The 13,522-nt window shown below is 36.2% G+C and overlaps 1 protein-coding gene across 9 annotated transcripts; it reads right to left on the minus strand.

The window, feature by feature from the left end:
• Positions 1-593: 593 nt before the first annotated feature.
• LOC18424412 (F-box/FBD/LRR-repeat protein At1g13570) lies at positions 594-7,790 on the minus strand. 9 transcript variants are annotated; one of them, XR_016040149.1, is made up of 4 exons: positions 7,399-7,653; positions 2,176-3,228; positions 1,202-1,319; positions 594-1,035 (listed from the first exon to the last, which is right to left on the minus strand). XR_016040149.1 is itself a non-coding variant. In XM_088845959.1 (4 exons), the coding sequence occupies exons 3-4, from the start codon at positions 3,091-3,093 to the stop codon at positions 745-747; spliced, it is 1,209 nt and encodes a 402-aa protein (XP_088702085.1). In that variant the 5' UTR covers positions 3,094-3,228; positions 3,658-3,798; positions 7,399-7,654; the 3' UTR covers positions 594-744. The 9 variants fall into 9 exon arrangements, 6 of the variants coding, with proteins under 6 accessions (XP_088702085.1, XP_088702083.1, XP_020517362.1 ...); XR_016040150.1 differs by having other exon boundaries at positions 7,381-7,649; XR_016040151.1 differs by lacking the exon at positions 7,399-7,653 and adding an exon at positions 3,658-3,781.
• Between the last annotated feature and the right edge of the window lie 5,732 nt (positions 7,791-13,522).

Raw genomic sequence — 13,522 nt, forward strand, 5'->3', positions numbered from 1 at the left:
TTTTACCTAGTAGGGTGGTGTTAGTGATGAGAATGGAAACCACAACCCGCTAACTTGGGTGTAGGGTGTTATCACCACGATCCAACCCCTTTCCCAACATTATTTTGTCAAAACGCATATATGGCACAATTAGGAAATCTTTTTTTTATAAAATTAATCCATGGCTTAAAGAGGTTACATCCCCAAAATTTTGGTTCCTAAAAGTAATTCTAGGTGGGTTTTACTTGAGGGAGTAAATGGACATTCTACTCCCCGCAGGACATGAATATGTTTTGGTGGTTTTTTTCTTTTTTGGATGTGTTGCCGTCAAATGTCAACAACGAGTGCTGGTATATGACATCCATTGTTAACATTTGATGCACAGTGCTCATTGTGCCCATGAACCTTATTATTTTGGGTGGGTAATATGACAATATTAAACTTCAAAAACCTGCAAAACTTCCAATTGTCAATGTAATTTGTAGCATCAAAGAATTATTCCTCCAAAGTAGCAAGCATTGACACCTATGGAAAAGAGAAAAAAGGGTCCCAATTATATAGCATTTATTTAAGATAAGAAAAGGGGGAAAAAGAAGAAGAAAAAACCAACCAAATAATGAAAATAGCATCCATTTAATATTAAAAAAAAAGGGAAAACAAACCAGACAAATAATGAAAGTAGCAAATACAAAATCATTTCAAGTTTGATTCTTATTGCTGACCAACCCAGAACAAAAAAGGATCCCCCCTACACAAACTTTGAATCTAAGTCAATATAAATGTGGCTTCTGGAGAAGCTTTAGGAATGAGAGCCCAGCGCTCCATTAACTTTGATTTTGTCTCCTCTTTCTTTGGAAGTTTAATGTGGAGAGATAACACTTGCAGTGCAGGTGAATTCAACAGAAAGAATTCTGCTACTTGTATTTCCTCAATAAACCTTGCCTTCATCTCCAGTCTTTTAAGGCAGCATAACCAAGGCTTAGGCTTGAAGTAAGAACTAATGCTCTTCGAGAAACAACTATGAATTCGACTTTCATCATCTTCAGCCATGACAACCTTCAAGTTTTCATAATTAGAAATATCAGTTTGCAGGGTAATAACAAGCTCCAAAAGGGAACAAAGAAAAGCTATAGATTGAACAATCAAAGGCAATCACAAGTGACTTTTACATGAAAAGAATAGTAATTCCTTCTTCAGTGAGGATCATCTACCATAAATTCACCTTATCTCTAGTCCATAACGATGAGTTCTAATGCCGATGGAACTCTGATGATATCCCCGAGTACAATGAAATCAGTGTGATAATTTCATGATTCCCATTATTTTCACTATTAAATATCCTGCCAATACAGACAAACATCTATATAGTCTGAAAGGAAAATTAGCAATTTTCAGTTTGAAAAGATATATGTCACTTCTCTAGAAACAACTCCTTAATCAGTCAAGCAAATGAGAAATGATTTGAGAAAAAGTGATGATGGATGGATATGTAAGTTCAAGCTAGAAAGATGGTAACTGATTTTTTATATTTTAATTTTGTTATACATTAGAAATCATTGTCCACTCCGACCCTAAATAATTGGGATAGGACTTGGATGATAATGATTTGAAATCATTGTCAACTCCAATATTTATATAATTTTTAATGTATTTATGTTTCAAAATGTGCATAATTAGATTCAACATTGATAATCCTAACAAATTTTAATATAAATATATTAATTTAATTTATTAAAGTCCCAGCAATTATTTAATAAATTCCTAATCAAATCCTAATAAAACTCCACATCAATAATATCCTGATAAAAATAATTGCCATTAAGATTGCTCCATGGAACACTAAAAGCTATGACTAGGGAACTCAATAACATAAATGGAAACAAATACTTTCTAACTCAATTTTTGCCTCTTGACTTTGTAAAAGACTAGTGGCCCTCATTGTTTAATGAAACAAAACTAGGCCAACATGGTCATCCCTCTGTCATTCGATTCCCCACAATTTACATGTAAATCCAGAAAACTTGATTCTAGATTTCAGTATGAAGTTTAACATTATGTAGAAATCCCAAGTTAAAACTTCTATGTAAGAACAAAATTTAGAAAGATCAAATTCATCCAACTCAAATTCAAGACAAAACATAAACACTACATGCAAAGAACAAAAGACGAATCATCAAGCAAAATTAAAACACTTACATCGGGGATCCAACCATTGAAGCACAAAGATTCCAACTTGACCAAACCTTGTAGGCGAATGCTAGGTACTCCATGGCTTAACCAATAAATGGCAAGATTATTCAGGTTGGAATTAACACTCACATCCAAATCATGAAATTCACCTTGGAGATAGAGAGAAAGAAGGCTGGGAGCATCAAATTTGATTATCTTGAGGTCATAGCAGTTTACCACCCTCAAGCTCTCTAAAACCTTACTGTTAGACACCAAGGATTCAAGCATTTCATTGCTGACAGTAACACATTCAAGAGAGAGGAACTTTAGAAATGAAAACCCCTGAAATGCAGGTGGGGGCTCCACTTCACAACGCCAGAGCTCCAATGAAACTAGGGAGGTCAATGAAAACAGGGAAGCTGGTAATTCATATGGAGTGACACAACAAAGAATGCAATCGGGTTCCAGGGTACCCATGTTTTCCAGGATACCGATCCATTGTTCCAGGTCGAGGAGGCAGCATATCATTGATTCCAGCAACTGAAACCGGAGAATGGGGCCGTCTTTGTCATGCACCAGACCCCATTCTGACCTATGTGAAGGAGCTTCATCACTCACGCCCTCAGAGAATGTATCGATTTCCAAATCCAGCACTGGCATAGAAGACCAAATTTGCTTCCATTGATGAGAAAGTATAGAGGTTCCGCATGCTTCTTCGACGGGCAAGTAAGAGAGAATACAGGAGAGGATGTGGATGGGTAGATAGCTAATCCTGTCAACTTTCGATGAACGCTTCATATTTTCTCGTAGCAACCTAAGAGGGTGAGGATGACCTTTGAAGCAACTACGGACTCCAATTTTTAAGAAGAGAAAGGGATGTGAAAAGCTTATATAGCTGTATTGTTCATCTACTCTCCTTGGTTCTTGCCTTGTGGCATGGTCCATTCATTTTGAATTTCAAATGCGCGCTCCTTTACAGCTCGATATCTATTTTCATCATCGCAATGGTAATAGCTCTCCCCATCTTTGGGTCTTTTTCTTTCTAAATTTGGTGCGTTCACCGAAACTTTCGGCCACCACCTGAGAGGAGATAGACTTGAATTAAACATTGCATGCTTTATTGTAATTATACAATGGATGTAAGGATAAGCTCTCTGCCCAAATTGATTCATTCTTATCAGAAACAGACTGGCTAGTTTGGCCTTTCAGACCCCCAACCGACTCCAAACCAATTCAGCCTCTACAAAACCAGATCTTGAAAAAGCATATAACTTGAGAAATCGTTAGCCCGGTTTACATGAGTCACGTTCAGTTCAATGTCCGGTCGAACTGCGAACTAAACCAAATCTAACACTTTTCCAATTCGATGCCCCTTCCAGATTACACTGATTTGACTCATTCACAATATTAGCAACTTCTTAATGGTATTTTCTATTAGTAGGGGCTTGTAAATATGATTTTGTAGTTTGTGTTGAACTCCAAAGGAAAATTTTTCTACTAGGGACTTACAACATTAATATGCCTCAACAAATGCGATAGTTCAGTGTGTTTCCTCAACCCTCATCATATGAACATACTTGAAGCAACACACAAGGATTTCTAGAAATTTTATACATTAGAGCCCGTCCAGTGTCTGTAGTATTGGACCAACTGTAAGAAGACAAACAAAACAAACTTAAAAGCACAGGATGTATTACAAAATGAAAGATTTGCTTGAGGCATTTATATAGGGACCCGGTTTCCATGCGACCAATCCCGCATATGTAGAAATGCGGGCCTCTTAATAAATCTATTTTTGAGAATGGTTTTAAGACTTAATATTTAAGGACATGTAATCTCTAACATGGATATCATGAATATGAAAAAACAAATAAATTTTAAAAAACTAAAAATAATAATTTTAGTAAGAAAACATTTCGACCATTAGTTTCTATTGTTTTTAGATGGAACACCTACTTGCATCCATCTTTAACATAGATGCTTTACGCTTTCTGGACCCCATATGTAGAAATGCAGTCGAGCCGCATGAATCAATTTTCCTTCATATAGTATTCAGAAAATAATTCATTTCTTGTGTTGTGCTTCATGAATTGTTACAAAATTTCCTTCATGAATTTGAGATGAAAGGTTCAGCATATAGATGAAAATGTTAAAATCTAACTGCCATGCTTTCATTAAAAAACCAAATTAGAAATTATAATGAAGTTCCTCACATAGACCTTGGTGACTTCAGAGCTATTGATGAGGCGATCATCAAACATTTCATATTCGATCTTCAGGAGGAGCACCACTTGAATGTGTTACTTGGCTAGAAAGGTCATTTAAACAAGGGGAGATGGAGATAATTTAGTCTTAAATAGGATTGGCAACATGCTGGATTGGGGCCGGGCCTCCCCTGTGCGGTCCCCATAGGGTTGGACCAGGCCAAGCCCATCTTGGCCCTAATTTGACCAAAAGGCCCTGGCCCTAGTCCACCAGGGTAGGGCTGGGTCCAATATAATTGAAAATAAAACAATGGGAAAAAGAAGACAAGAGTGTGGGGTTGGGCGGGGATGGGTTTGGCCCAAGCCTATCGCCCGACCCTACCCTCGGGCCATGGTTGCTCGGCTCTGGCCCTAATGGTGTCCTCATTACTTTCTTTTGAGATTTATGGGAGGATATAAAGATCGACCTAATGCTAACATTTAAATTTTAAAGAACTTTAATGAGAAGGCTATGGTCAGCATAGCCATGAACTCATTTTCTTTTTAAATAGGGGATTTGTTTGTAATGTGTTTTCGAATGTTTTTATCATTTTGACATAGATCGGAAAGTGTTAATACCCTTGGGCAATCAATTTTTTAGTATCCATTTTTATTCACTATTTTTCAACTTCATTTGGATGTTCTTTATTTAATCATGCTTTAAATATGATTTTCATGTGTTTTTTGGATTTTTTTGTATTTGTTTTATTTTTTACTACTTTTTAGACCGGCCGAGACATGCCCGATTAGGCCGATTGAACCAGCCGATATACCGATTACTCGGACCCAACCCTAGGCCGCCAGCCGATATACCGATTACTCGGACCCAGCCCTAGGCCGATTCGATTTTTTGAACACTGATATTATATATATATATATATATATGTATATATGTGTGTGTGTGTGTGTACGCGCGTGTGTAGATATGTTTGAGTTGGGTTCGGGTCCAACTTGGTTCCAAGGGTTTAGACCTGGACCTCAGACCCAGATCGGGTCGACCCGTCGGGTTGTTGGGGTTGACCCAACCTAACCCGTCCCAAACTCCCGATTGCCCCACTTGGTAGAAACCTTCGATGATATCTTAGCAATCAATCTATTTGAAAGCCTTAAGAAGATACTTAGAAGGATTCTAGCCTCCAAACTACAAATGGTCCTCTGTGAGGTGATGTCACCCCTTCAAATAGATTACGTGAAGGGCATGCAAATCCTTGGTAGTGCATTGGTGGCTTAGAAGTGTATCCATTCTCAATCTAAAAATGGGACCTCAGGCATCAAATGTGCTGCTGGAGGCGAGGTGGTCTATGCGGATCTATGGAAATTATGGGTCAACTAACTTCTCAATTGTCATAATGGGAGCCTTGAAGGATTTATCAGAGCTAGAATATTAAGCAAGAAGACCGCTAGTCACCCTTATTATCTATATAATTGGTCAATAAGGAGAGGAGTTGATCATTGTGGAATGTTATAAGTTTTAAAATCTCAGAGAACAGGCTAACTATCTCATTGTCTGCATTATGTAAATGATACATTGTTCTTTTGGGGCGGCCCAAACAAGTAATCTTTGGCTATTCTGGAAGTGCTTTGAAATGGCTTCTGGTCTCTTTGTTAATATTAACAAAATGAGCTTTGGAGTTGCACGTTTAGATTGACAACTAAGGAGCCATTAAATTGATCGAGTCTGGAGGGTCTGTCATGGATGGGATGGTAAAAGGGTTAGGTCAACCCACCGACTTGACCTGAGTCTAGGTTTGGACCAAGTTAGTGGACCAGGCAAGTCGTGTCTGGGTCTGTTTGACCTAGACCCAGCCCGTGTCAAGTCTAGACCCATCTTAGACCATATTGGATTAGGTCAGATCCAGGTTGGGGTCATGATATAATACAAATTTATTAAGAATATTTTATATAACTCAAAATATATAATTAATTAGAAATGGACCCATTTGGGTCTGACTTGGACACAGCTGGATCGGGTCCGAGTCTAGGTCAAGCAGAACCAGATCTAACCCATTTATAGCCCTAGTCATGGAGATATCTAGGCCTCCATCTGCTTACAAAACCTTGGAAGGCAGGGTGAAGCCCAAGCATTAACTGCAGTCAGAGAAAACTAGATTTTTTTATTTGGGAGGGGGGGTTTGTTTAATTGGGATTTGATCGCCTATCAGGGTAAGAATTAAACTCAATCCGTCATGTTGTAGCGGCCTCACATACCAGCTAACCTTGAGCCTATTCCTAAGAAAGCTAGATAGGTAGAAGGCCAAATACCTCTCTTATAAGGGAAGGATTGGCCTCATAACAGCCACCAGTGTAACTATTTATTATGACATCTGTCTCCATAAGAACTTAGAAGGTCTCATGAGAAGACTCCTTTGTGATGGTTTTGAGAAGTAAATATCACATTGTCCAGTGGGATGATATATGCAAGTCAATGTGTGCAGGGGCATGGCATTCAAAAAATAAGGACATAGGGGGGGGCTCTTCTAATGAAATGGTGGTTGTAATGTGGAGCAAGATCACATATAAAAGAGGTGGTAATCCCAAAATAATGTGGATGGAAGGGCTCAAGTAGTGAATTCACGTCTTGGTTCAGCAAAGTGTTGAGGACATAGCATGGAATCAACTTCTGCCATCCCCTACTCTCAGTTCATATCAGAGTTGTGCTAGAGGAGGGATCAATAACCCATTTGTGGAAGGATAGAAGCCTGATGGACATGGCCCCGAGTTAGGAATTCTCAAACAATAGTAGCCAATCTTAACCTAATTGTCATGAATTTTGCCCCTGGTGGTGGCCCAAATGTGCTCTGCAACATTGAACTATAATGTCAATGGTAACTACCACATTAATGGTGAAATGAAAGAGCTACTGGCGATTGTAAGCTCCAAGTTTCTCACTAAGCTGAGACTTGGCAAGGTCCAACCCTTGGGCCATGTTTAGTAACTGCAAAAATAATGGAAAATGATCTATTTTCTAAGTTACCACATATTCCCCTACGTGAGAATGGGGAATTACGTCGAAAGCAGAGCCCCGGATTTCTCTGTGTTTCCACGCTTTTCCTCGGGTTTGGGGAAAACTGCAATGCAGATCAAGGGGTGCAATTTCCTCGTGTTTGGGGAAAACTGCAATGCACATCAAGGGGTGCATTGCTGATTTTTCTGAAAACATGAGACCCCCTCATCCTTTTTTATTTGAACCTCATGATCTCTCTCGGCTCTCAATCTCTATTTGCCCAAGCTCTAACTGGTGCTTTTTCCCGTTTGCTCAGACAGGTTACCAAATTAGGGTCCCAAATAAAAACTATCGGAGTCAATTAGGACTCTAATCTACTGTATAGCACATAATCAATAGCATGATTAAAGGGATTGCATATAATGAGACCATTTACTTTTGAGGAAAGTTTATATAAGGTTGCAACTTTAAAATGTAGAATTACATATGGGCCTCAAAAATCTCTCAGAAAGGTTGTTTTAATATTGAAAAACCCTGTAATTGATCATCTCGACATCAATATATATGAATATTTTAAAAAAAAGTTTTTGAATCTAAAAAATAGTGCGTCTAGCAAAACATTATCTAGACCGTCTATTTCAAGATTTTCATATGTTTATAGATCTACTTGATTTTAACCATTTTTGGAGTTTAAAATTTTTTTAATTAGATATGAAAATAGTTTTTAAGATAATCCTAAAAAAAAATTACCACAAAATTATAAAAACTGCACCTTTACTTTTTGCGGAGGGAAGTCACAATTAATTAAAACTATTCTATGTAAAATTTGATAGCTTAGGTGTGTCACAAAGTTCGAAAAAATTTCTTTTAAACTTTGAGCTTAGTCAATGAAATAAATGTAGCCACCCGATTTGACATCTAATGGTCAAGATTAATTGTAACCACCTTGTGCAAAAAGTAAATGTCTCATTATATACTTTCCTGTGATTAAATATTATGGAGACGGATACAAGAAGCCCCAAATATTGTGAAAATACATACACTGGACCACCCTCATTTTGTGTCGGATTGCATACCCAAAGTGACGAACCGCCCCTATTTTGTGTCGGACCGCATGCTTTCTAGAAGCCAAAAGTACCGGACCACCCCGATTTTGTGGTGGACCACATGCTTTCCAGAAGCAAAGTCCTAGACAGCTCCCATTTTGTACTAGACCACATGCCCAAAGTGCCAGACCGCTTCTATTTTGTTATGGATCGTCCCCATTTTGTGCTGGACCGCATGCTTTTCAAATAATATTTTGTTCTTCATTTTACCTTTTTTATGACTTTGGGGGGGGGGGGGGAGGGATATTTGCTAGAAAAGTTAAATTTGAGATAAAAAGTGAGAAAAAAAAAATTTGGTTGGGGGAACAAGAAAAACTGGGCATAATGACAGCCCGAAGAGGTGCTAGTTCAAAGGAAAAAAGAAAAAAAAAAAAAGAAATTAGAAAGAAAAGCAAAATTAGAATATAAGCCATAGGTAAAAGAGAAAAAAAAAAACAAAAAAAAAAATCTAAGAAAGGCATAAATCAATTTCGCAGTTCCATCCACGGCAAGTTGTGAAAACCCATAAGGGCACTCTAATTTGGGGGGCTCTATTTGGGTAATACTTGGTCGTTGTAGCTTTGAGTCAAAAATTAAGGTTTCGAAAAGAGTAGCTTTGTGTCTAAAATTAAGGTTTCGAAGAGAGAATTGGATGAAATTTATGTGGGCGAACCGGAGGGCATGAGTTCACATGGAAAAGCGATGTGAAAACCATTTTAGATAGGAGAAAATTGGGTTGAAGGGTTTTACTTATGATATGAATTGGAACTCAAAGTCTTACAACCATCTGATGTGAAATTTGATGTTTTGGATGTGTCACAAAGTTTGTGAAAATTTCTTTTAGACTTTGAATTTGGTTAATGAAATAAATGCAGCCATCCAATTTCACATTTAACGGCCAAGATTAATTGTGACCATCATGTACCAAAGTATTTAGTCTCTTTATATACTTCCTCAAAAAAATAAAAAAGAGGCACTGCCATGAATAGAAAATTTTAAGATAGGAAAAACCACAGGAAAAATAAAATTAACTAAGAAATTACTAAAAAAAGGAAAAAGAACTTATAATTTCCTCTTAGACTATTATCTCCGGCTTGAGGATCTCTAAAAGGATTCTGTAGCTGCTTTTTTTTCTTCCTTTTTTTTTCTCTATCTGAAGAAACATTATCTCCAACTTTTTCTTTCTAAATATTTATTTATTTCTACACTTAAAAGGAATCCTAAACCCCAGGTAGCAGCAATTCTCTTGATAAAAAGATTCTCCGCCTTAATGATTTGGGTTCTCATTCCTATGCTTGAAGTCTATACCACAATTGTGTGCCAATTCTCATCAAGCACAATTCTTTGTCCCAAGTCCCAACCTCAATTTAAGACCCTTTTGTCAAGTCGGGGTTGAACCATAGTGACATCCTACCTACCTATCATGTCCCATAGCGATTTGCTACACGTATACCTGCTCCAGCGGGGGCATATTGTACATTCAACGTATTTAGATAAAATACTGACGGAGACCGAGTATATAAAATGCAAGTTTAGTAATAATAAGAGTAAAGACTATGCAGTAATTAATATTGACAACCAGAAAATACCAAAAAAAACGCACTTTCTATAACTTGGATCGATAATCCAGAAAAATAGAGAGATTGAGGAAGATGTCGCATATAGAATTAGAGCTGGATGGACAAAGTGGAAATGTGCAACAAAATTTTTATGTGATCGTTGTATTCCAATGAAGTTGAAGGGCAAGTTCTATAGGACTGTTGTGAGACCAGTTTTGCTCTATGGGGTGAAATGTTAGGAAGTCAAAAAATAATATACCATAGTTACTTGTAAAATGAACTCAGTGGGAGTATAGTGGAGATGAAGATGTTAAGATGGATGAGTGACAAGACAAGTGGGGATACAATTCAAAATAAATAAATCCAGAAAAATTTAGGTGCAGCATCAATAGGCATAAAAATAAGATAGAGCAGACTTAAGTGGGCCGACCATTGGTACATACCTAGTACAACACTTATAAGGATGAGTGAGTTAGTTCAAGTGGACGGCTAAAAAAAAGCAAAGCATAGGTCCAAAAAGATATAGTTGAAAGTAGCCGAAAAAAATATGGGGAATTATGGTCTCAATGAAAATATGGTCCTTAATAAAACAAAATGATGAAGCATGATTCGTGTAACTGACTTCAATTAATTGAAAAAAAACTTTGACGACGATGATGATGACCAGTTGAAGACATTTTATTTGAACTGGTGTTGTTAGATATATATCACAATCATTAAATAGAATAGATTTTGAGTTTTTAAATACTTGATCTGACCTTCCAAAAATTATACTATCTCCATCTACTATAATAAAATTAATATTTTCTTCGGACACTTACAAAGTGCAAATAGAAAATTCCGTTTTTTTTTAATTGATGATACTATAACCCAATATAGTACTATTACTCTGTGGTGCTCATCCGAGTCGCATGGGCTGACCAAGACCTCACTATACAAGCATTTCAGATTCGCTTTCCTTGCCACGTGTGAACAGTATAGTGGACATGGGTGGATTATAGAAGAATATTCTCTATAGTCTACACTAAGCTGGTCCCCACATCAACATACCTAAATAAAAAAAAACATAGGTCTCGTGAGTGAGATTCATTTCAGTCGAGTTTTTGTCACGAACACCACCGCCCCATGTAAGTGACATTGTTTTTGCCAAAAGATTTTTGTAAAAGTATGCTCCTGAGGGAGCATACTATCTATTACTCCTTTGTGCAAAACCTAATCTATAAGTATTTTTACAACCCTAGATTTTGGGGATATAAACTCTTCAAACTATATACAAATTATTCCAAATTGTTTTTGTTCATATAAGCCACATTGTTTTTGTGCATTAAAAAATAATTCCAAATTGCATTTTCTATGGGTTTGAAAAAAATAATGTCCCAAGATTGAACAAATAGCGTCCAATTTTTTAAGAATGAGATCTAAGTGCTAGAAAACTCAATATTCAAACTTTTTTTTCAGAAGATAATACTTTTTAGGTGGTTTCCAAATTTTGAGATTAAAAAAATCTTCCTAAGTTTGTATTTTTCCATCTGAGGGAGTAATTGTATAGTATTAATATATGCTTCCACATGAGCAGGTTATATGGGCTCTATTAATTTGCTTTTTGCTGAAAGGCATGAACCCTAAAGTGGAAGAGCCAACCCGTGAGCTATCTATAATTGGCCCTTTTAAAATAGAACCTCAATAATTTGTAAAGGGAGAGAGAGAGCCCGTGACCTCTCAATGGTTGGGTCGTGTGGGCTCGAAAGGGTCACGAGAGGGTAGAATGAATACTCCAAGGGCACAAAGATCCAAAAGCTTCCCACCTTTGGTATGATGACCCGAATATGACACTTTTTATTCTTTCTGGCAATTGAGATGCACTTTGTTAGTTGGCTGGCCTTAACAATTCAGTTTTTAGGTTTTAGTTTTGGAAAGAGTTTTTATATAGCGGGGCTTTAAACAATCAAATAAGAGCCCACCTTGAAAAAATCACTAGAGGAAGTTGTTTTGATGTCCAAATGTCTTCAAATTGATCATCTCGATATCAAGATGCATGGACATGAGAAAAAAATGGATTTCGAGTTTTGAAAATAACGTATCTTGTAAAACATATTTGGACCTTCAATTTTTTATATTTTTATATTTTCATAGAATTGCTCGATCTACATTATTTTTTAAGCTTTAAATTTTATTATTAAAAATAAAAATATATTTTAAAGCTTTCACAAATATTTTCACTATTGAAATCACACTTTTCAACACTATTTGAAGGGGCTCTTTATTTTGATTGTCGAGTGCCTGGGCCCTCTACAAACCACACCCTTTAGTTTTTACCGTTTCTAAATACATAGAAATATGAAAGCATAATAAGATGACAGGGAAGAAGCCATTCTCACCCAAAAAGACTAAAAAATAACCCTCCTCTCTCTCTACATGCAAGCCAAACGACAACGATACCTCTCTCTAACCAAAGGACAAAGATCTCTCTCTCTAGCCAAAGGACAAAGCGTTATCTCTCGATGTATAAGCGTCGGTAAGAATTTCATATATTGGAAGAATACTACAAAACGTCTATAGGTGAGAATGAATAGTGATTTTACCTACACTTAATATCGTCTAAAGTTCATCGTATAGTCACGATTGTTCGGTAGTATTTTATTTTTTATTTTTTTCTATAAATCGAAATGACCTGAAATTTGGAGCGTATGTACATCTTAGTGAGGTGCATCTAATAAAAATATATAAAAAAAACTAATTTGTAAAAAATCAAAATACCTATGAAATATTTCGGAGATATTTTGGTCAATTTATTTCATATAAAATATTTTTTTGATATTTTTCATAGATTCATTTATTTTTTATGAACACACGCTCCAAAATTCATTTCATTCTAATTTATAAAAAAGAAATGAAAAATAAAACACTACCAGACAATCGTGACTATACGATGAACTTTAGACAGTGATGAGGGTAGGAGAAATCATTGTTCATTTTTTACCTATAGACTTTTTGTAATATATATATATATATATTAGGGCCATGATTTTCATGCCATAGTTGTATAATAGTATAATGCAACCACACACCTCTAGAAAACTATGTTTTTGGCATCTGTATGACCCCCCAAATTTTGCACACACATTCTTTTCATCCTCATAATCAATCCTACCAAAAAAAAAAAAAATCAATGTGCACTTTAGATATAGTCAAAATTAGTACCTTCCAATAATGAATCTCAACCATCCATTTAGTGAATTTCAAGAACTAGGCCTTGACAAATTGAAAATCATTTTTTTTTCTTTTTTAGCATTGTTAATCTAATGATGATAGCACTATACAAAAATTTTGGGAATAAAAATATCCTTCTAAGGCATATATCTAACCATCTTCCTAAAATTGACGGCTTATATTAATTGGGCTAGAAAAACACTTTCTAAGGAGTTTTTTTGAAAATTTCTTTTTTGTGATTGTTCTTTAGAATGAAAAGAGTGTACAATGTACATTTAAAAATTTGTGTCAAATAAATGTCTCTAACATGGTTTTTTAATGTGGTTGCATTAT

The sequence above is a fragment of the Amborella trichopoda genome, chromosome 9 (genome assembly GCF_054954075.1).
Source record: "Amborella trichopoda isolate Santa Cruz 75 chromosome 9, AtrichopodaSantaCruz75HAP2 v2.0, whole genome shotgun sequence".
Taxonomy (NCBI): domain Eukaryota; kingdom Viridiplantae; phylum Streptophyta; class Magnoliopsida; order Amborellales; family Amborellaceae; genus Amborella; species Amborella trichopoda.

Bases quoted from the DNA above. Each gene is read 5' to 3' on its own strand.
- LOC18424412 (XM_020661703.2), bottom strand. From the start codon at position 3,093: ATGGACCATGCCACAAGGCAAGAACCAAGGAGAGTAGATGAACAATAC. The intron at 1,036-2,175 runs GTAAGTGTTTTA...GAAAACTTGAAG, and splicing joins TCAATGGTTGGATCCCCGAT to GTTGTCATGGCTGAAGATGA.